General features: G+C 39.5%; 1 protein-coding gene across 1 annotated transcript; it reads right to left on the reverse strand.

Annotated features, from left to right (window-relative positions):
- Nucleotides 1-15,702: 15,702 nt before the first annotated feature.
- LOC110738020 lies at nucleotides 15,703-17,360 on the reverse strand. The gene is made up of 2 exons (XM_021918378.1): nucleotides 16,577-17,360; nucleotides 15,703-15,716 (listed from the first exon to the last, which is right to left on the reverse strand). The coding sequence occupies exons 1-2, from the start codon at nucleotides 17,358-17,360 to the stop codon at nucleotides 15,703-15,705; spliced, it is 798 nt and encodes a 265-aa protein (XP_021774070.1).
- Nucleotides 17,361-24,827: the final 7,467 nt, after the last annotated feature.

The raw sequence follows: 24,827 nt of genomic DNA on the forward strand, positions 1-24,827 counted from the left end.
TGCCGCTAGCGAGGCCCAGCAAACCTTGCTGGCTGTAGGCCTTGCTGGTGCACCTCCCCGTATGCATGCTCGCCATGCTTGCGAGCCTTGCCCGCATGGCTGCTCGGCCAACTCGCCCAAATAGAGCATGCGATGCATGTTCGGATTGCGGCCAAGCCTTGCCTTGCGGCAAGGAGCCCGGCTAGCCATGCTAGCCTACCTAGCCCTCGATTGGATAGGCCACATCGAGGCTAGGATTTTCACGCACGTTGATTTATTGTTTGATTGATTTTTCCATCTCGTAAACTCATAAATTCGACTCGACTTTCGATGCTCGGCTTTGATGCTCTGATCTCGGTATCCGACTTCTTTGTTCGTAAAATCTCTATTGACTCATTTAATCCTTCAGACTAATTCGTCAATTCGGTTCGGTTACACGATTGGATGTGACCCAAATGGTTCAGTCAAGATTATGCTGTAATATTAATTATTCATTAATATTTATTGATCGAAAGTGGCCACCAGCTAGGCATTTCGATCACTTGACCTCACTGAATAATTAACTTTCTAAATAATTCTGAATCCTTTATCGGAATAATACACTTGTTCGAAGGAAACCATTCATTTCAATCTCCCACTTGTCCTTCTAGACAAGTGTGATGATTGTGTATAGCATGTTTCTTGTGTAACTTAATGTCTCTTCGTGAACTATAAGGTAAGATATTTTGTCATCCTTATTACGTCCAGAAATGTTTCTCGATTTTCGAGTTCAACAGTCAATAAGCAGATGATTTCTAAAATCCATCTAAGCACGACCATGCATTTTCACAGTCTCGCTCTTCAAGAGGCCTTGTAAACAACAAAGACATGTTCCCTACTGTTAATAGGGGGAATTTCCCAGTCTTGCATTGTCAGCTTCCCTTACTAAGAGGCCCTAGCCGCCCGAGTGTTGCCTTTATAATCCCCTTGTACGGCAGACGTTTGACAACATCAAAGCAGACTAGTACTCAAACAGGAGAACTAACAATACTCATGGTCGAGGAAAGAGGTTCCGATAGCCATAATGAGTAATATACTTATGACGATTGTTAAATCTCTTAAAGTATTCTCATAGGTCGATCCGGTATTGTTCCAAACTAATACCTGTGCAAATGATTTATGACAGTCTTGTCCTTGTAGCACAAGAAAATATGCTATAAATTATACTACAAACTAATCTCATGCGGTCATTAGTCGTCTAACTCTCAAATGACCTCCATTAGAGATAATTTTGATATGATATTCAACGTTCACTTAATAGGTGTTTCTTTATCCAAGACATTGTCTTGATACCCTATTTTGAATAGTCTCAAATCGAATGGACTCATTATTTAATTCTAAACCACAATTAAATAGAAATGGAATAATAATTTACTGGAAAAATCAAATTACTCCGTAAATGAATGGTTTAACATAGTCATTAAGATCTCTACAACTTAATTAAAACACACAAATAGGTAAATCAAAGCCAACCTCCAATATGCCTGATTCCCGTTGCCTCAACGTGCTTATTGTGTTTCACTTGAGGCAAAGGTTTAGTGAGTGGATCGGCTACATTATCGTTCGTTCCAATCTTGCAAATTCTGATTTCACCCTCGAACTTCCATTCCCTTATTATGTGAAATCGCCTCATGACTTGTTTGACTTTCTAATTCTCCTTTAGCTCTTTGGCCTAAGAAATAGTCCCACTATTATCACAGTAGAGGTCTATTGATCCCTTTATTAAGGGGACAACACCAAGTTCACCAACGAACTTACGAATCCAAACTGCGTCCTTAGCTGCATCTAAAGCTGCCAAGTATTTGGCTTTAGCTGTAGAATCTACAGTCGTGCTTTACTTAGCACTCTTCCAACTGAATGCTCCTCCACTAAGACAAAACACGTATCCTGATTGTGACTTGAAGTCGTCTTTGTCAGTCTAGAAGCTTGCGTCGGTGTAACCTTCAGCAACCAAATCCTTACTCCCACCATATACCAGAAATTTATCCTTGTTCCTTTTCAGGTACTTTAGGATATTCTTGGTCGCAGTCAACTTGAAAATCCATTTGCAGCCGATAGGTGTGTAACCTTTGGGCAAATCAACCAAGTCCTAGACTTAAATTTTAAACATGGAGTCCATCTCGGATTTCAAGCTTATTGCCATTTTGTAGAGTTGGGGCTCGTCATAACTTGTTTGTATGTCGCTGGCTCATCTTCATCCATAACTAAGATGTCTTGATTCTCGGTTAAGACAACACCGAGGTATCTGTCTGGTTGAGATCTTGGCCTTTACGACCTACGCAAGGTAATAGATTGAGCATTTGCTTTGTCATTTTGACTTGACTATTTTCAACAGTTGCTTCCAAAGCACTTTGATTGTCAGTTTTGTCAGCTTAACTTTGTTACTCACCTTCTCGAACTTCATCAAGTTTGATTTTCCTCCCAATTGTCATTTTGGAAAGATATTCATTTTCCAAAAAGACACCATGTCGAGCAACAAATACTTTGCTCTCAAATTGGTTGTAGAAGTGATACCTCTTTGCCAGATTTTGGTGCAAACTTGTCAGATATTAGTCTTTTGAAATATGATTCGCAACCCCAAATCTTAAGAAAAGACAACCGTGGAGGTATCTTCGTCCATAATTCATATGGAGTCGTTTCGAAAGCTTTTTGACGGAGCGCGGTTCAGTGTAAGTGCCGCGGTTAGGAGTGCGTGTCCCCTAAAAGAGATAGGAAGATCTCTAAAACCCATCATAGATCGAACCATGTCTAACAATGTTCGATTTCTCCTCTCGGACATTCCATTCCATTGTAGAGTTCCTGGAGGGGTTAGTTCTTTCAGATGATCGTCGAATTCGTAACTCAAATACTTGCCACCTCGATCCGATCAAAGTGCTTTGATTTTATTGCCAAGCTGATTTTCCACTTCACTTTGAAATTCTTTGAATTTCTCAAAAGATTCAGATTTGTGCGTCATAAGCTACACATAGCCATACCTACTAAAGTCGTCCGGGAATGTGATAAAATAGCGACAACCATTTCTTGCGGTTGTGCTCAATGGTCCACATACATCTGTGTGTATAAGACCCAATAAGTCACTAGCCCTTTCTCCCAACTTGGAGAATGGTTGCTTTATCATCTTGCCAAGTAAGCATCCTTTGCAGTTTTCAAACGAGTCTAAGTCGAATGAATTAAGAATCATTTCATAAAGAAGTTTCTTGATGCGTTGATGTTAATATGGTCAAGACAACAATGCCACAAGTAGGTTTGATTCAACTCAACGGTCCTAGCTCTTTTAGTGGTGTCATTAACATTATAAACCTGTTTGTCTAGTCTCATTTAGAATGTGTAATCCCATAAAACATATAAGCAAGACATTCAAAACAACCATTGTTATAGTCTTGTGATCAAAACAACTCGGCGTCCAGCGCCATAGATCAAAATATGTTCGATCGTAAGCAAAACATAATAAAACAAGAATTAGTTCTATTACAAGCCAAAAGACAAATATTGTGCTTACAAACACAGCAGAAGGACCATCTTCATCGTCCGGTTGCAGTCGCACATTCACTTGTGAAGCCTCTCATTTGGTCCCTGAAAATAGGGGCATAAAGTGAGTCATACATGGTATCTAATACCTATGAGTAGCTTATACACAAGTGTTAATGAAGATACTTGAGGTAGATGAAACATTCCTCTCATCCTCATCCTTTCGGAAGATCTTGCATTCTCTCTTGTAGTGGCCTTGCCCACCACAATAGAAGCATCGCATCTTCGCTTTGTTCTTAAACTCCTTCTTCTTCACTCTCAAGGGCATCTTGGTAGCTCCATTCAATGAGTATGACTGCTTCCTGGCTGCCATATGCATCCTAAGTGCATCAAAGCCCGAGTGGAGTGAGCCAAGCAAGATATGACCCGCCATCTTATCCTCTAATGAGATTCCAAGAAGCTCCATGTGTTCGAAGAGCCTAGTCATTCTAAGCACATGAGGTTGGAAGGGCATAATGGGTCTCAATTTGGTATTGTAGACCCTAGACCAAACTCTGTACCTTTCCTTGGCAAGGCAACCTTCCTCCGGGGCCTTGAGTTTCATGTTCACAAATGACCTAGTCAAATTATGAACATTTAAGTTCCGAGTCTTGGAAGACATATTGACTAGCTCCTTAAGACTATTAAGAAGCATGTCCGGAAGGTATGAGGTGAACTTCCTCTTCCAATCCTCGAGAAGGGAGTTCCTCATCAAATTTGTGACCTTGTAACAATAGAAGGACCAAGTTTCTTGAATTTCATCACTTATGAGTCCCTTAGAGAAAAAACTTGTAATGGGATTGTCCAAATATGCACTCCATGGAACTATTCCGTAGAGTTCTCTGGAGTTCCTCTTCCCATTCCTTGAAATTGACCAAGTTTAGGCTAAAAGCCAACTTGTCTGGGAGTTCCGGGCACATGTTGTTGTTATTAATTGCAGACATTTTTCTACAACTGAAAGAATTTGCAATGAAAAACCATTAATAAAACCAATAAGTTTAAATTTTTAAAGCATACATGCAAATTTTCAATCTTATTAAGTGTTTTATCCACACATTTAAAATTGCCCCTTTTAGGAGAGAATAAAACGATTCCAAGACCCCAAAAATCAAAAAGTGATTAAGCATGCTTTGGCTTGTCTTAACACTTAATATTTTATGATAAGCAATCCAATTCCTAATAGCTCTAAGATACTCTTGGTTCGATAAAACGTCGCATCCAATGCTTTCTTGACGTTTATCTCCATTGCCACGACATCTAAGGACTCCTTATTGAAATCGTCGAGTTTAACCAAAACTAACGTGTATATGATGCCTTGCTTTGGCAAGCACACCAACAAACCTTACTTCCCTAGGAAAGAAGTAATGCCTTTCTTTGGCATAGCCCATTACTATTCTCATTAGTTCTGTAAGTGTCATTTTGGAATGGCAAATTTAACTCAATATTCTAGGGATTTCGGTTTCTATGTTGGTTGATTTAAGTGAACTAAACTAATCATTCAACATTCGAAATCCTAAACATGCATCTAATCATCGCAAATATATATGTGGATAAGCATAAATATATATATACATATATATATAAATACATACATATACATATATATATACATATATATATATATATATATATATATATATATATATATATATATACATATATATATATATATATATATACATATATATATATATATACATATATATATATATATATATACATATATATATATATATATACATATATATATATATATATATACATATATATATATATATATATGAATATATATAACATAAATAAAGATGCATTTGGCAACTAGCATGACCCCTTGAATCTTCAAATCTGCAAGGGCCTTTATAGCATCTTCTTGGTTTCGTCATCTTAGAAACGCCGTCTTCGAGACATCACCACCGATTATGCAACTACTAGAAAAGCTAAGACTAATCTAAATAATTTATGTACAAAAATACTTAACTACACGCAGTTCGTATCTATATTTACAAAAATACAAAATGGAACACAGTCCATATTTACTATCCTAGTCGAGCCCCACTAGTTGCCATTTTGTAAAACCAACATTAGAATATCTATTCCATTCATCCATTCACTAACGTGAATGGCCCATGTGACAAGCGCTACATCGGTCGCACAATCTAGGCTAAGTCAAACACATTTATAACAAAAACCTCTCTCAAACAAGTACAATGGCAAGCAAGGGTTCGGTCCACGGAGAACGGGAATCAATCGCTAAATAATCTTAACGCTCAAGCTAAATCGAAATCAAGGTGTAAGTGGTGATTAACTAACAAACTACAACTAAGGATTGAATTCAAGGGATTAAAACACTAGGGGAATGGGATTCACTCAACCAATAGCAAATAGGCAAATAGGGAGGAAAAAGGATAACGGAATAGCAAAGACCACATGCAAGACCAACTTCAAACGATATGAAAACAACTCAAATCACTAAGCTTAGATCCCTCATTAATTTAGCAACAAAAGATACATAATCATATTGTAAATAGGTAATGAAACATTCAACTCACATTTCCATGTCGAACCAAACATTTCAGGCCATCAAGTTCGATAATCTAGGTTAATTACTCCTATCATGAAGAACTAACAAGCAGTCCCATATAATCCATTTTAATCACAATCCATCATCAAAATCACTCCCAAACTCACAGAATCACCATAAGGTTAGGTTTCACACAACCCCTAGCTAAGGAACTACTCACACATCTTGAAAAGCACAAAATCAAAATCTAGGGTTCTATCTTACTCAACAATCATCAAAGAGAAATTCACCAAAAATAGTGCTAAACGTTCAACTAAACATAAATAGGGACTAAGAGATTCAAATAACCATGCAAAACAAAGCAAACAAGAGATTAAGAGTAAAGAGAGATAAGAAATGTTACTTAATGAGAAACTTCAATAATCTTGGTTGCAATACTTTTCAAACTTGGAATAATCTTCAAACCAATTACAAAGTGTTTAAATTTGATTAGGAACTAAACAAAATCTAAGGAAAAATGTTTAAACCCTAAAGCACTATTACTAAGCCTTTCTCTCTCTACCATTTCTCCTTATAAATGAGGCAATCAATCTATTTATATTAGTCTAAAACAAAGGGGCGGAGAGAACAAAAACTGCTCTGAAACAGATCGGCACGGACGTGCCTAACATAGTGGCACGGGCGTGCAGCCAAAGTAGAAGCTTCGATGTGCTCAGCAGCTATCTTGCACGGGCGTGCCACCATCATGCACGGCTGTACAGCTCCAAGCACGGGCGTGCCAATTTCTGCACGTCCGTGCAGCCTTCACAGAAGGTTTTGCCAATCTTTAAACTTCTTTGCACGACCGTGCCAAGCATTGCTTGACCGTGCAGAGCCCTAGGAGGTTTTCAAATGAAATTCAAGCCTAGCCAAAGATACCTCAAGGCCATGACTTCTTACCAACCATCGGGATGTCTCGTAAGGGTCTAAGCATACCTGAAAATGCATCAAAACACTAACAAAACCCGTGAAGCATGACAAATATGAAGAAATTGCGGAAACAGAGCGATAAGTGAGCAAAATAGCTAGAATATGGCAATAAGTGAGCACTAAATCACCCTAAAAACCGTGCACTAAAGTACGTTGTCAAATCCCCCCAAGCTGTTCTTTTGCTAGTCCTCGAGCAAAACATAGACAGTATAGATGAGGCAAGCACTTCGAAGACTACATAACATAGCAAGGCATTAGAATCACATCAAATCTCAAAAAGGGGAAGAATGATCGATTCGGACACACAAGAATAGATAAATGCCAAAGAATACTAGCTCTTTTCTCAAATAAACGAAGGAAAGCACGACCTAAGATGCCCATGGTTGAAAGAAACAAATCTAGACCAATCATAGAGAACTAGTGATTCATTCTCCACCCTAGCCCCATCTAAAACGGTCCGCGTTCTCCCTACTAGTATCAAATCATCCCTTTAGCTAGCTCCTCATGATTCCACGAAGGAACCGAAAAAAGATTCAAATATTTTAAGGAAACAACGAAGATATCCCGACATCTCAATTACGCATGATCTCTCTATAGGGTTGAAATTCATCTCCCTCCACCGGTCTATTGACCACACACCTCTAAAGTCTAAGGGTCTTTCAAAGGTTGAAATGAGTTGGCAAAGGGTAAAGGTGTAGGAGAATTCAATTTGAAACATTGGAGGCATATCCTAAGTGAAGCAAAAGAGTCGTCACCCTCAAAACAAAACTCAAGAAACGCACCAAATCTCAATTGAATAGCCATAACCTTGAATATGTCACACTACCAACTTTATTTATTCAAAACTCAAAACAAACCCCCCCCCCCACCCCTTTTTTTTTTGAAACTTTATTTGATGTCCTTGCCTTTTTAAACTTTGGATGGCTTTTTCAAAGAAATACTAATCGACATTCACATTGCAATCTTTCTTTTCTTTTCTTTTTCAAAGCTTTCTTACATTGCATTTTCACATTCAAATTCAGCTTTCAACTTTTTGCTAGTTCCAAATCATCAAAACATAATTCTTTCTTATAAGCAATTTGCTCAAACAACAGCCTCACGAGCCAAACGCTTCACTAACTAAAGGGTCAATAAAACTTTGGTCATTAGGGTTGTAATGTGGGTAAACAAGAATGGGAAATATAAGGCTCAAATTGGCTAGCAAGTAGGTTGATGCAAAATAGAAAATCAATTTGTAACTAAATAAAAAGAAGTAAAACGAAGATGAGAAAATGCCCCTTTCCTCCTCTAAAGGTGTTAAGTCACGGTCTTGGGGGCTAAAAGTCAACACAAAGATCAATACATGCGTAATCAAGGATCCAAAAATGCCACACAAAAAAATGATGAAGGCTAGAACAATTAAAACCTCACAAGGGATGAAGAAAGTTAAGCAATTACCAACCAAAGGGTTCAAATTACTTATAGGGAGCAACTCCATCCTACCACAAACCCGTGGACTAAGGTTTCAAATGATCTCAAAAGTTCTAACCTAGCTACCTTAGCTAAATCTCGTCTATTTCAACCAAGGGCACTCTCAAACCGTGCAATCCATCATTGACACAAGAAACAACAAGAATTCTAAGGCACAATCATCGCAAGAATCGAGTCCAAATACATGAGCAAACATCCAAAACCAAATACATCATCTTGCCATATCATGCTCAAAACTAAGAAAAATCAAAATAAAGGAAAATAGGAAGAAATCAAACGGTTCACAAAAGAGGCATATAAATCCAAATAAATCCCAATCGACAAACAATGATCGTTGATATCAACATCAACGATCCCAGGTTCCTTAGAACCAATCAAACATCCTCGAACCATTCAAATCCATCCTAAAACTATCCTAGACTAAGCACACCAAAGAAATAAAAACTAAAAGAAAGATCTCACCAAATGCTCTTGAAGGCACAACAAGCAACCATATCATTTGACGATTCTTCGAATGTTGCTTTTATGAATCTTCAAATCTACACAAGTGAGATGATAACAAACCAAAACAAACACTTGACAAAGAAAAAGGTTAGAAAGGGAAAAGAAAAATAAAAGCTAACACTCTATTTTTTGCTTTTTCTCGTTTCTCTTTTTTTCTTTTTTTTTTTAAAATGAGAAACAACAACTATAGAGCAACAATTCACCCCCCAAGCTAGTATAAACATTTTCCTCAATGTTAGACATCAAGGACTAATAAAGGATAAGGAGAGGGAAGGAGGGGTATACCTCAATGGCTAGGGCCACCGCCTTGGGAGCTAGGTCCCGGGAAGAATTGGTGGTAGACGGAACGGAAGTCCGTGAGTTCGCCATGAAGACGATCAAAGCTATCCCTCATGGTAGTGAAGGCAACCGTCATGTCTTCATTAGACCTTCTAACGCTCTTGTTGGATAATCGTAGTCTCTCAAAATCCGTGCGGAGGCCTTGAAATCCTTGTTGTAACTCGTCAAAGCGCTGCTCATAATTAAATGAGCTACTCCCGGCCTCCGGCATTGGGAAATCAAACCCTTGCCCAAATTGTTGCTGGCCTTGCTGTTGTTGGGGGTTGCTCCTCCCTTTGGCCCTGTTCATCACCATCACTATCATTATCGTCATCACCATCATCGCTGTTACCTTCAAAATCAGGAGCAAAGAGCCAATTTTCCGGCTCGTAGACAACTGTCTTCTCAGGATTTGGGAGATATGCATAGGACTTGCCTCCCACGAGCCACAAGAAACAATCCTCCTCCCGGGTCTCCTCCAACCAATGCATGGCTTTGAGAGCCCTCATGTCAAGCTGGGTTGGCCCCGGTAAGATCTCTTCACCAGAAAAGTCAAGGTCAAAGAAAACAGCAATAATTGTAATCATACCTCCAATAGTGATCGCCCCACCCCCCTTGGAAACATCCTCTAGGTGGTCAACCAACCAAGCTCCTAAGTCAAGCCTCCCATCCCCCTCACTAAGGTGCCACAGGAAAAGAAGCTCCCTACTAGCGACAACTCCGGAACTATCCCCCCTAGCGAAGCTGGTAAGGGCTATGAGCCTTTGAGCAAGGAGGAAAGCGTGGTTTACAATCGCAGTGGCCTCATCCGACCTAGGATTCCTATTGGTTTTACCGGTGATCTTTTGCCAAAAGGCACCGGGAAAGAAGTTTTTGGATGTCTTATCCTTAGGCCCAAACTTGCCACCCAATGGCCATCCAAAAGCCGTTCTCACCTGCTCTATAGTCATTTTTTAGGGTTGGTTCATCAATTGGAAAGTCATATAACGCGCGGAGAGGTTGGTGTCACGGTGCACATATAAAGAGGATAAAAAGCCAAGTGTAAGTCTTCTATATGTGCTTGCATGTAAGTCTAACCAACTCTCCACCCTAGCATATGAAAATAGTTGCGTCATATCCCCTTCAACCCCTAGAGCCATCCCTACCAAAAGGTCATAAAATCTTGTGGGTCTCATTCTCCACTTGCTTATCCTAAGAAAATTGGTCATAAAGTCCGGATTATTAAATTCAATCCCTAGGGTATCCACCCGTGGTGGAGCAACATAAGGGGTAGGTTGGGTACAAGTTCTTTTGTTAGCATTAGAGGCGTTCTTTCGACAAGACATGATGAATTGGGTGAAAAACTAAGGCCAAAAGAAAATAAAGTCCAATAATAATCAACATAAACACCAAATAAATCACAAAAACCCTAGACAATAATCAATTACTATCACAATCACCAATAATCCAACAATATGAAATAAAGTTAGCAAATATATATGAATATCAAAAATCAAAGTGAGTAAGGAAATTGAAGTGAGTATACCAATGCTTTATGTGGGTGTAAAACCCACAAATGAACTCAATCAACACTTCTTTGCACTTGCTAAACCTTTGTGCTTCACCAATTCCTCTTAAAGATTTAATCTTTGAAAACCCCCAATTTTGATTCTTGAAAGTTAGGGTTTGTTGGAGATGGCTATAAATTCGAATTTGAGAGGAAAAGGGTGAAGTATATTGATGAATATTGATGGGAATATTGATAGAAGGAGTTTAGAAGAAGAAAGGTTGAAGATTTGTGGGGTTTTGATGGAGATTTGAAGGTTTCAAAGGGGGTTTCGAATGGGGGGAGAGAGAGAGAGTGTGAGTGAGTGTGAAAGAGGAGTGAGAGGAAGAAGTGAATAAAAGGATTGAGCATGCCCCCTTTAATTCAGGAACTGCTCATAAGGCACGGACGTGCGGGATCTTGCACGGATGTGCCATCTGCCTAGAAATTCTTACACTGACGTGCTGAATGCTGCACGGACGTGCAGGATAACCCAGAATGCCTTCGCACACCACGCACGTACATGCCAAAAGTTGGACGGCCGTGCAGCCTTAAGCGCGGTCGTGAAAAAAGTTGCATGTCCGTGCAGCCTTCACAGAAGACTTTTAACAAATTTCTCACATATTTGCATGGTCGTGCCAAGCATTGCACTACCGTGCAGACTTCACAGAAGACTTTCCTTTTCCTATCTTTTCTCCTCTCTCTTTTCTCTTTTTTTTTCTTTTTTTTTCAATTAAAGCAAAATACACGGGTTGCCTCCTGGAAGTGCTTCTTTAACGTCATTAGCTTGACGTACTTCACACTTAAAAGGTGTGATTACATTGCATTAACTCAATCAAACCAACATGAGTACCTTCATAGTAAAGCTTGAGGCGATGCCCATTGACCTTGAATGACCTCTTTCCATCCAAATCCTTGAGTTCAACGGCTCCATGGGGAAAGACCTCTTTTATAGTGAAAGGTCCACTCCATCTAGACATGAGTTTACCGGGAAATAATTTCATCCTTGAATTGTAAAGCAACACCTTATCACCAACATTGAAGGTCTTCTTTTCAATTTGTCGGTCATGCCACTCCTTTGACCGGGTTTTGTACAAGCTTGCACAATCATATGCATCCATCCTTACTTCCTCTAACTCATGAAAATCTAGCCACCTTTGTTCACCCGCACTCGCCAAATCAAAGTTGATCTTTTTGATAGCCCGTTGAGCATGGTGTTCAAGTTCAACCGGAAGGTGACAAGACTTACAATATACAAGCCGGTAGGGGGTAGTGCCGATGGGGGTTTTGAAAGCGGTTCTATAGGCCCAAAGGGCATCATCTAGCTTGTCCGCCCAATCTTTCCTCTTTCTAGCCACTGTTTTCTCAAGAATCACCTTGATTTGGCGATTGGAAACCTCCGCTTGCCCACTTGTTTGTGGGTGATAAGTCGTACCGAAGCGTTGATGGACCTTATTCCTTCTTAACATCTTTTGAAACACATTATGGACAAAATGAGAACCATTGTCACTTACAACCGCTCTTGGGACCCCAAATCTAGGAAATATGACCTTTTTGAACAATTTCATCACAACTTTGTGGTCATTTGTTGGAGAGGCAATTGCTTCCACCTAATTTGAAACATAATCGACCGCCACAAGTATATATTGGTTCCCATTAGATGAGGGAAAAGGTCCCATGAAATCAATGCCCCACACATCAAACACCTCAAGCTCAAGAATCGGTTGTTGAGGCATTTCATTTCTCTTTGAAATATTACCTCTTCTTTGGCAAGAGTCACATGTTTTCACAAAACCCCATGAATCCTTGAAGATATAAGGCCACCACAACCCACTTTTTTTATTACTTTCAAGGCTGTTTTGTTGGCACCCATATGCCCTCCACAAGGATCGGAGTAGCACATCTTCAAAACACTCTTTACTTCATCATTTGGCACACATCTACGGAGTAAACCATCTACTCCTCTTTTAAAAAGGATCAGATCATCATATATGTAGTGCCTTGCTTCCCTTTTCAACTTCTTCTTTTGGTTCCTTGAAGCATCAGAAGGAAACTCCCCACAAGCCAAATAGTTCACCAAATCCGCAAACCAAGGAAGATCTTTTTCGGTCAACAAGTAAAGCACATCATCATTCAACTCATCACAAATTGGGACCCCATCATCATTATCTAGCATGTTTTCCAACCGGGAGAGGTGATCTGCTATAACATTTTTCGCCCCCTTCTTATCCCGAATTTCGAGATCAAATTGTTGTAAAGACAACACCCAATGGAGGAGGCGTGGTTTGGATTCCGTCTTGGCTACAAGATACTTAATAGCTGCATGGTCGGTGTAAACAATACTTTTGGAACCAATGAGGTAGTTCTAAAACTTCTCAAAAGCATAGACTACGGCTAGAAATTCCTTCTCCGTTGTTGTATAGTTGCGTTGTGCTTCATTCAAAGTTTTTGACATATAATAGATCACATGAAGTCTCTTGTCAATCACTCGCGTCACACATAAGTTCAAAGGGCAAATCCCATATTCGCCCTTGCACAATAGGAGTAGAAATCAAAGTTTGCTTTAACTTGTTGAAAGCATTGAGGCACTCTTCATTAATCACAAAATCAACCTCCTTTTGAAGAAGAGCATTAAGGGGCCTAGCAATTAGTGAGAAGTCTTTGATAAACCTTCTATAAAACCCCGCATGCCCAAGAAATCATCTTACTCTCTTCACATTGATAGGGGGTGGTAGCTTCTCAATTACCTCAACCTTGGCTTTGTCAACCTCAATTCCTTTGTTGGAGATCTTATGCCCATGGAAAATTCCTTCCTCAACCATAAAGTGGCACTTCTCCCAATTCAAGACCAAATTGACTTTTTCGCATCTAGCCAAACACTTGCCCAAATTTGTCAAACAATCCTCAAATGTAAGGCCACCAACCGAAAAGTCATCCATGAATACCTCCATTTCTTCTTCAAGCATGTCACCAAATATGCTCATCATGCATCTTTGAAACGTCCCCGGTTGATAAGAGGCGAATAGCTAGGTCGTTGGACTAACTACCCTCTACCAAACAATATTTATATACCTAAACCTACACTAGACAAGTCTAATGGTAAGTAAAGGGTCGATCCGCAGAGACGGCTAAATTATCATCACACTACCACCAACTAAGCTAGGTCAAGAAGATATGGGGAGTAGATTAAAATAAAGAGGAAAACTAACTAACTAAGGAAAGAGAAACTAAGAGGTAAAATCACTAGGGAAGGGGAATTAAGGAAATCAATGTGACAAGCACAAGCATAGCAATGAACATGGACATTCTCAATAACTTGCAAGGGGAAAATCTTAATCATCTAGGTCTCTCCCGAGCACGCTACACAATCAAGCACCCAATCTCGGTCGAGGCTCGTGATCAACTCAAGGGGTTCACTTCTACCTAAATAGCTCTTTCCCAAGCAACTAAATAGGATAGCAATTAGATCATGCATTCAACCGGCCAAAGCGAAAGCAAGCATTAAACACACCTCAATGAGCACAACCAAATCACCAAGAAATATACATACAAACCAATATACAAGCACTAATCAAACGCAAGCAAACAATCATCATTAATCTAATTGGTCAAGTCGATAATATGGAGAATTGCCTAACAACCTAGGTCACTCCCGCACACACTAGGCCATTAAACTCTCAACCCAGCCTAAAAGGTCGTGGTCAACTAAGCAATGAAATACTTCTATCAAGCTAGCTCACTCCCGCACAACTAACACAATAGCAATTAAATCATGACATCAATTGGCTAGAAAGACACCAAGCATTAAGACCTTCATTTTTAGTTCAATACATCAACAATTCCAATTAGCTCATCAATAAAGTGTTCATCTTTCTCATTAATCCCCAATTAAACCCTAACCCTAGCTAAGAAAATTACTCTAACTTAACTAAACTAGCAAAATCAAAGACATTAACACAAACTAAACTAACAAGAACAACAAACATTAACCAACAAAGAGGAACAAGAGAGAGACTAAGAATAAAACCCAACATGAAGAGAACAAATTATCAAAACTACTATACTAATCAAGCAATAACTAAACAAAGCAAGAATTAAAGAAAGCAATAAATGAGATAGAGTTTAGAATGCTCATTAGATTTATGAAGAGTAATCCAAAACAATGTCACTTTGCATCTTCATCTTCTTCAATCCTCCATTAAAGCTTCCAACTTTCTCTCTCTAAACTACCCTAAATCTACTCTAAACTACATTATAATGGATTAAAGCAAGGATTAAAACTAAATCTATAACTAATCTAAGCTAATCTAAGAGTTGAAGATGATGGAGAAGCTAGGGTTCTTCACCCCAAAGAGGAGAGAGGAAGATGACCCCCAAAAAATCCCCAAATCAGCCTTTAAATAGGGAAATAAATCGGTTGGGCTGACAGCGTGTGCGCTCGCGCAAAAGGACTGCGCGCCCGCGCAGGAAGCTTTGAACTAGCAGCAATCTTCAACTTCAAACGGCCATAACTTTCGTTCTAGGAGGCTTCTGGGGGCGTGCGACCTACCGTTGGAAAGCTCTCCAAGTCTAGTTTCCAACGCAACTTGAATGATCTCAATCTAATAAGTAGATCAAAATTTATGACCAAAAGAGTGAACAATAGTCAGGCTGTGTTCTCTATGCGTGAGAGGGCTCTACAGGGCGCACAAGGCATCTACAGAAAATTAGCTTGCTTGGTGTTTTCTTGCTTGCTCTTGCTCCTCTCATGCATGGGTGCTTGCTTTCCCTCTCCAAGCCTAGCTCCCTTTCTTGGCTTCTCTCGACCCTTAGCTCATGTTTTAGCTCTTCGAGTGGGCTCCAATTCTCGAGGTCTTGTTTTATCTCGGGGTCATCTCCAAACACCTACAAAACACGAGAAAAAGCCAATAAAAAGGAAAAAAGAGACAAACGGGGAAAGAACAACAAGAGGAAGCAAAAACACAAGAAAATGGATAAAAGAGGCATAAACAAGGGACAAATGCGGGAAAATACCATGATTAAGGGATCTAAATAGTGGCATAAATGTCACTTATCACCGGTGCATTGCATAGACCAAATGGTATTATCCTATAAGCAAAATTTCCATAAGGATAAGTAAAGGTTGTTTTCTCTTGGTCATTCGAGTTTATGGGAATTTGGAAGAAACCCGAAAAACCGTCGAGAAAGCAATAATACTTGTGCCTAGTTAGTCTTTCAAGCAATTGATCTATAAAGGGGAGGGGGAAATGATCCTTTTTGGTAGATGCATTTAGACGTCTATAGTCTATACACATCCGCCAACCGGTCACGGTCCTAGTTGAGATGAGATTACCTTCCTCATTCTCAACTACGGTCATACCCCCTTTCTTAGGAACAACATGCACGGGGGAAACCCACCTTGAGCTCGAAATGGGGATGATGATGCCGGCATCTAGGAGCTCGGTAATTTCCTTCTTCACCACCTCCCCCATTTGAGGGTTGAGTTTTCTTTGCCTCTATGGATGGCTTTGCACCATCCTCCAACGTTATGTGATGCATGCAAATAGCGGGACTAATAACTTTGAGATTATTAAGGGTATAGCCCAAGGCATTTTGGTGGTTTCTAAACACACCACATAACATTCAAGTTTGGTGTTCATTCAAAGATGCATTTACAATAACAGGAAATGTTGAATTAGGTCTAAGAAATTCATACCTAAGGTGTGATGGTAGAGGTTTTAGCTCTACCATAGGCACACACTTACCTTCCTTTGTAGTGGCAATCTCCATAGCATGTTTGGGTGTGATTCCCATGCAAGCTTGATCAACATTTCCTTCAACATTCTCATCAAGAAACTCTTCATACAACCCCATTTCCTTGCTTTGATGACCTATATTTTCCTTGTTTAACAAGACATTCTCAAGGGCATTGTTAGTAGAGAGCAAGTGCTCTTGCATAGAATTCATAATACAATCAATGGTGTCAATTTTCATGCATTTCTCTAAAGTAGAACTAGGATATTTCATGCTTGCATTCAAATCAAACTTAAGAACCTCTTCACCTACTTTGAGTGTAATTTTAGTACTTTTCACATCAATTAATGCACCAGATGTAGCTAGAAAAGGTCTCCTTAAAATGATAGGAATATGCACATCCTCATCCATGTCAAGCACAACAAAATCAACCGGTATAACAAACTTTCCAACCCTTAGAGGAACATCCTCTACCTTGCCCTTAGGGAATTTGATTGATTTACCGCTAATTAGAGGGTAATGTTGGTAGTCAATTAAAAGCTCCCCTATATTAAGTCTTTGGTAAACCGTATATGGCATAAGGCTAATACTAGACCCTAAGTCACATAAAGAATTGTCAATTTGCATTCGATTTATGGCACAAGGAATGGAAAAGTTACCCGGATATCCTAACTTTGGAGGCATCTTGTTCATTATGTTTGCACTACAACTTTCGGTGAGGTTCACCGTTTCAACAACATCACAATTTCTTCTTCCACTCAAAATATCCTTTAGAAACCTAGCATAATTGGGCATTTGTTTTATGGCCGGTAAAGGGTATTGAGAGGTGGACTTGTTTCAAGGTCTCTAGGAACTTACCAAATTGCACATCTAGCTTGTGTCTCACAAACTTATGAGGATATGGAAGTTTTTGCAATTGTGTTGGTTCCTTCTCTCTCTTTTTTGAACTCTCTTTTCTTTTTCAATATTTCTTTCATTTTCAACTCTAACTTCTTTCTCAACTTCATTCTTCGTTTTCACAACTTCTCTCATCTTCTTGCTCAAACTCACTCTCAAGGGAGGGCTCATTATTGTCACTCTCTCATTGGTTTTCTTTAGCTCACTCTCCTTCAACAACTTCCCACTCCTAGTAGAAATGGCATTCACCAGTCTCTTGGGGTCAAGCCCTTGGGGTGGAAGTTTAGAAGTGCTAGTTCCTTCTTTAATGGCATTGGCTAATTGGGAGAATTTGGTTTCTAGCATTTTGTTGTGAGTCATAACCTCATTGAACTTCTTGTCACTAGTGGCCATGAAGGTATTAAACATTTTGGCTTGGCTTTCCATCATCACTTCTGGGCTAGACTTTTATGGAGGTGCTTGAGTGTAATAATTGTCTTGTTGTGCTCTAGGACCTCTCACATTGGAATTAGCATTTTGTTTGTTAAAGCCTCTATTACCATTATTAGTTCAATTGTTCCGGTTATTAGAACTCCCCCTTGGTGGTATTGGCCTTGATTCCCATAATTTCCTTGATTATTATGGTTATGGTTACCATAACCACCTTGTTGGTTGTAGTTACCTTGGGGATTTTGGTCCCTTTGGTTCCTATCACCCCATTGGTTTTGGTTGTGGTAATCATATTCATTTCCTCTTTGATTGAAGGAATATCCCCCTTGCCCTCTTTGATTAGGTGGTAATATCTTTGATTGTCATTCCTAGGTCTATTATCATAAGACAAAGCATTGACATGTTCATTTTCAAGTTCATTACCATCCTTATATTGGGGTTGGGGTTGAGAATCATAAGTGCAAGAAGAGGTGTCATGATCATATGATCCACAATTTTCACAAAATCAACATCTATTTGGAATGTTATTAGATGTAAAAGTGGAAGGGTTAAAGCTCATACCTCTCCCCTTAGATTGGGAGGGACGCTTTTGGGGTGAAGAGGAGGACTAAAGCTTCGCCTTGATTGTTGTCATCTCCTTGCCAAGGTTGGCGATTTGAGATGTCAAATTATTGATGGCGTTGAGGTGATCAATGGAGCAAACTGCACTCCCTCCTTTGCTGGAAGACTCCTTCTCTCCTTCTTGCCAATCCATGTTGTGTCTTACGACACCTTCGATGATCTCAATCACTTGCTCTTCGGTTTTATTCATGATTGGCCCACCGGCTCCCGCATCCAAGCTTGTTTTGCCTTGAGGACTTAAGCCTCCATAGAAGATTTGTAAAACTTGGTATGTTGGGATTCCATGGTGAGGGCACTCTCTTTGGTACTCCTTATACCTCTCCCAAGCTTCATAGATAGTCTCACTAGCCCATTGCCGAAAACCTTGGATCAACGCCCTTGCTTCTGCGGTTTTCATTTGAGAGTAAAATCTTCCTAAGAAAGTCGTGGTGACCTCATCCCAAGTTCTCAAGGAATTGGGTCTCACCTCCTTTTCAAGCCATTTAAGAGCCCTTCTTATTAAGGAGAAAGGAAATAGCTTTAGTCTCACAAACTATTGAGTGACCCCATTCACCTTGATCGTGTTGCAATATTTCTCAAACTCGTTCAAATGTGCAAGAGGGCTCTCGTGTTTTTCTCCCCTAAATTGTCTCCTTTCAATCAAATTTATCATTGCGGGCCGAATCTCGAAATCATTGGCCAGGGTGTTTGGGGGAGCAATCCCACTTGAAGCTTTATAAGCTCCCGGAGTTCCCAACTCCTTCAAAGGTCTTTGAGGTGGTGGCTGTGGATCACCCATTTGGTCTTGTTGTTCCTCGAAGTTGAATTCTCTAGTTGGGGAAGTAGTTAACGGCCTAGAACAAAATCTCCTTCTCCTTCTTCTTCTAAAAGTTTGTTCAAGGGATCGTAAGGCACCATAATCTTGTTATGGGTTCTGCGCATACACACTCAACAAGTGCAATAAGTAGCAAGGCTACAAGTGTAGCTAAAGAGAAACAACTCTTTTTGTGGTTTTTTTTTATAATGAATTAGACTCAAGCAATCAATTAGCAATCAACAACACCGTTCCCCAGAACCGGCGCCATTTTTGACAAGCGCTTAATCGGTGGCACAATCTAGGCTAAGTCAAACACATTTATAACAAACACCTCTCTCAAACAAGTACAATGGCAAGCAAGGGTTTGGTCTAGGGAGAACGGGAGTCAATCGTTAAATAATCTTAACGCTCAAGCTAAATCGAAATCAAGGTGTAATGGTGATTAACTAACAAACTATAACTAAGGATTGAATTCAAGGGACTAAAGCACTAGGGGAATGGGATTCATTCAACCAACATCAATTAGGCAAATAGGGAGGAACAAGGATAATGGAATAGCAAAGACCACATGCAAGACCAACTTCAAACGATATTAAAACAACTCAAATCACTATTCTTAGATCCCTCATTAACTTACCAACAAAAGATACATAATCATATTGTAATAGGTAATGAAACATTCAACTCACATTTCCATGTCGAACCAAACATTTCATGCCATCAAGTTTGATAATCTAGGTTAATTACTCCTATCATGAAGAACTAACATGTAATCCCATATAATCCATTTTAATCACAATCCATCATCAAAATCACTCCCAAACTCACATAATCACCATAAGGTTGGGTTTCACCCAACACCTAGATAAGAAACTACTCACACATTATATTGAAAAGCACAAAATCAAAATCTAGGGTTCTATCTTGCTCAACAATCATCAAAGAGAAATTCACCAAAAAAGTGCTAAACATTCAACTAAACATAATAGGGACTAAGAGATTCAAATAACCATGCAAAATAAAGCAAACAAGAGATTAAGAGTAAAGAGCGATAAGAAATGTTACTAAATGAGAAACTTCAATAATCTTGGTTGCAATACTTTTCAAACTTGGAATAATCTTCAAAACAATTACAAAGTGTTTAAATTTGATTAGGAACTAAACAAATTCTAAGAAAAAACGTTTAAACCCTAAAGCACTATTTTTAAGCCTTTCTCTCTCTACCATCCCTCCTCATAAATGAGGCAATCAATCCATTTCTATTAGTCCAAAACAAAGGGGGCGGAGAAAACAAGTAACTGCTCTAAAACAGATCAGCACGAACGTGCCAAACACTATACGGCCGTGCAACATGGGCAGGAGATCTGGAAACTGGAGCTGGGTCCTGGCACGGACGTGCCAGGTATGGCACAGATGGGTCACATACAGCACCGACGTGCCACATAGTGGCACGGGCGTGCAGTCAAGGTAGAAGCTTTGATGTGATCAACAACTATCTTACACGGGCGTGCCACCATCATGCACGGCCATGCAGCTCCCAACACGGGCGTGCCAGTTTCTGCACGTCCGTGCAGCCTTCACAGAATGTTTTGCCAATCTTCAAACTTCTTTTCACGACCTTGCCAAGCATTGCACGACCGTGCAGAGCCCCAGGAGATCTTCAAATGAAATTCTAGCCTAGCCAAAGATACCTCAAGGCCATGACTTCTTACCCAACCATCGGGATGTCTCGTAAGGGTCTAAGCATACCTGAAAATGCATCAAAACACTAACAAAACCCGTGAAGCATGACAAATATGAAGAAAGTGCAAAAACAGAGCGAAAAGTGAGCAAAATAGCTAGAATATGGCAATAAGTGAACACTAAATCACCCTAAAACCGCGCACTAAAGGACGTTGTCACCATACATTTTACAAATAATTCAAGTAACAATACAAAACACGTGAAAAACTAGTTACAAAGTTAGGTGGTTAATCCAATTAACACGCCTGATTAAAACTAGTCAAAGTTGTTATCCGATTATGCGAATTAACGCAATAATAGCTTAAGTGATTAATGAAGTTCCCAATAAATTCCACATCTAACTTAATTAAAAAAATAAAGCCGATTAACCAAAAGTTTGTCAAAAAAATTGCAAGTACGTGAAAAATCGTGGCCTAGCCTCGTTTTAAACAACATCGCAAAACCGCAAGCCTAGACCAAAGCCTAGCCTCCCAAGCGCTCGGGTTTGGTGCTGCCTAGCAGCCCCAACGCACTGCTAGCATGTGCTGGGCGCACATAGCACAATAGTGATGAGTGACATTTATGTCACTCTTAGGGTAGTCTTTTCTAGTAGTTTTATTAATAATTTGGTTCATTCTAGTGTGCTATTGTTATGTTTTGCCTAATTCGAGTAGTCTACCTATGTGTTGCGTAATGTGTTTTTATATGGTTTAGGTAGTCTTTACTCTCCTCCCCCTTCGTTGTATTACGCTTTGACTTCCTATTTTGTAATTGCAGATTATTGCCGGTGATTTGGATTGGGAAGGAACTAGAGCAAGGATTGAAAACATTGCACCATCGTTTTGGCGCGGGCGCGCAACCTTAAGCGGGGGCTCGCCGTTGGGCGCGGGAGCGTGCTGAGCTGGCCCAATCCCGTTATACCCATATTTAGAGCGGGCGCGCTACTTTTAGGCACGGCCGCGCCTTTCTGCGACATTCCGAAACCCGAAATCAGATTAAAACAGCAAAGAGGAGAGAGAAAGGCAGCAATTTTTATTTTAAAAATTCAGCATACTTTAGAAGAGAAAAAAAAAGGCTTGTAATAGAAGTTGTTAAGGTAAAAACTCTTAGATCTAGTTTTTTAGCCAATGGGTATTGAAAATCCTTAATAGATCTTAGTGTAATTTTCTATTTCCCAAAACCTTAGTTATTTTTGGGTATTTTTGAAGAAGCTTTTTGGAACTTGAATGGGTTTGGTCCTCCTACTTAGTATTCAATGAAGTTGTTGGTATTTATGCTTAAAGTTCCTATCTTTGTTGGTTTAGTTGATAAAGTTATCATCTTTCTCATTAATTCCTTAGTTACTATGTTGATTAGTATAAATGTAGTTAGGGTTATGGATTGTGAGTAGTTCTCTTGTTGCTAGGGGTTTGGTGAAGGCATGCTTTGTGTTTGACGTATCTTAGGCTAGGTTAATTTGGAATATTTGCGATTAAACCTTCCTTGTGCTTATACTTATTGGCTACTCCATGTTTATGGCCATATGCATGTTGTGGTTGAGTGACTTGAACTAAATCACGACGATAGTGTGATTTAGGAATAGTCATTAGGTGATTTATTATTGCATGACCTTAGTTTGTGTGCCTTATGACGATAGTGTAAGTGTATGCTAGCTAGGATATCTCTTAATCCCGATAGGTGATTAGAGAGTGTTCTTGATATTGCCTTGTATGAGTTGCTTGGGTTACATGTTTTCCGATGCCTAACTTCGTTGAATTCATAGCATGTTTGATCCTTCCCCTTAGTGCTTTTTTTAATTGTTATTCTATCCCCCTTAGTCATTACTTTACCCACCATATTTCTTGACCGAACTAGATTGACATTAGGAGATAAATTGCGGTGCTTAATTGTTTCCCTGTGTTCGACCCTTGACTTGCCTCTATACTCGTTTAGTTGCATGTGTAGAACTACAAATATCATTTGATAGAGGTATCTTAGTAACGACCTAAAATACCGCCTGTCAAATTGGCGCCGTTGCTGGGGATAAGTACAGTCGGTACCTCTTGAGTAAATAGCCAACAAAAATTGGCGAATCAAGGGGATCAGCCGGCCTCCGCGGCCTGGTACCTCTACTACTCAAGCTCAGAAGCTGACAAATGAGTAATCTCAAAGATTACTGATAAGTCACTCTCTCATACTTAGTAGGAATTCAAAAAGGTATGAGGAGTCCGCCTGTCTGAAGGCAAACAAAAGCTCTTATACTGCGACCCCTACTAAGATGATTTCCTTTCAAACCAAACATGTTTGAAAATCTGGTTTGTAGGCCGACTGTTTTTTGGCAAACAGGGACTCACGAACTATTCTTATTTAACCAAACAGGCGGGCTGGTTAAAAGCGGCCTGTTCCTTTCTAAAAATAAACAAACCTAACGTGTTTCCTAAAATACGTTGGGGATCCGACTGGATAAATGGCCGAGTAATTGTCTAACCTAGAGCCCTTCTTATTAAGGAGAAAGGAAATAGCTTTAGTCTCACAAACTATTGAGTTACCCCATTCACCTTGATCGTGTTGCAATATTTCTCAAACTCGTTCAAATGTGCAAGAGGGCTCTCGTGTTTTTCTCCCCTAAATTGTCTCCTTTCAATCAAATTTATCATTGCGGGCCAAATCTCGAAATCATTGGCCAGGGTGTTTGGGGGAGCAATCCCACTTGAAGCTTTATAAGCTCCCGGAGTTCCCTACTCCTTCAAAGGTCTTTGAGGTGGTGGCTGTGGATCACCCATTTGGTCTTGTTGTTCCTCGAAGTTGAATTCTCTAGTTGGGGAAGTAGTTAACGGCCTAGAACAGGATCTCCTTCTCCTTCTTCTTCTAAAAGTTTGTTCAAGGGATCGTACGGCACCATAATCTTGTTATGGGTTCTGCGCATACACACTCAACAAGTGCAATAAGTAGCAAGGCTACAAGTGTAGCTAAAGAGAAACAACTCTTTTTGTGGTTTTTTTTTTATAATGAATTAGACTCAAGCAATCAATTAGCAATCAACAACACCGTTCCCCGGAACCGGCGCCATTTTTGACAAGCGCTTAATCGCTGGCACAATCTAGGCTAAGTCAAACACATTTATAACAAACACCTCTCTCAAACAAGTACAATGGCAAGCAAGGGTTTGGTCTAGGGAGAACGGGAGTCAATCGTTAAATAATCTTAACGCTCAAGCTAAATCGAAATCAAGGTGTAAGTGGTGATTAACTAACAAACTATAACTAAGGATTGAATTCAAGGGACTAAAGCACTAGGGGAATGGGATTCATTCAACCAACATCAATTAGGCAAATAGGGAGGAACAAGGATAATGGAATAGCAAAGACCACATGCAAGACCAACTTCAAACGATATTAAAACAACTCAAATCACTATTCTTAGATCCCTCATTAACTTACCAACAAAAGATACATAATCATATTGTAATAGGTAATGAAACATTCAACTCACATTTCCATGTCGAACCAAACATTTCATGCCATCAAGTTTGATAATCTAGGTTAATTACTCCTATCATGAAGAACTAACAAGTAATCCCATATAATCCATTTTAATCACAATCCATCATCAAAATCACTCCCAAACTCACATAATCACCATAAGGTAGGGTTTCACCCAACACCTAGATAAGAAACTACTCACACATCATATTGAAATGCACAAAATCAAAATCTAGGGTTCTATCTTGCTCAACAATCATCAAAGAGAAATTTACCAAAAAAAGTGCTAAACATTCAACTAAACATAATAGGGACTAAGAGATTCAAATAACCATG

Source organism: Chenopodium quinoa, unplaced genomic scaffold, assembly GCF_001683475.1.
Source record: "Chenopodium quinoa cultivar QQ74 unplaced genomic scaffold, ASM168347v1, whole genome shotgun sequence".
Classification (NCBI taxonomy): Eukaryota; Viridiplantae; Streptophyta; class Magnoliopsida; order Caryophyllales; family Amaranthaceae; genus Chenopodium; species Chenopodium quinoa.

Excerpts from the sequence above, each read along its gene's own strand:
- LOC110738020 (XM_021918378.1), bottom strand. The coding sequence starts at position 17,360 with ATGCCCAATTATGCTAGGTTTCTAAAGGATATTTTGAGTGGAAGAAGA.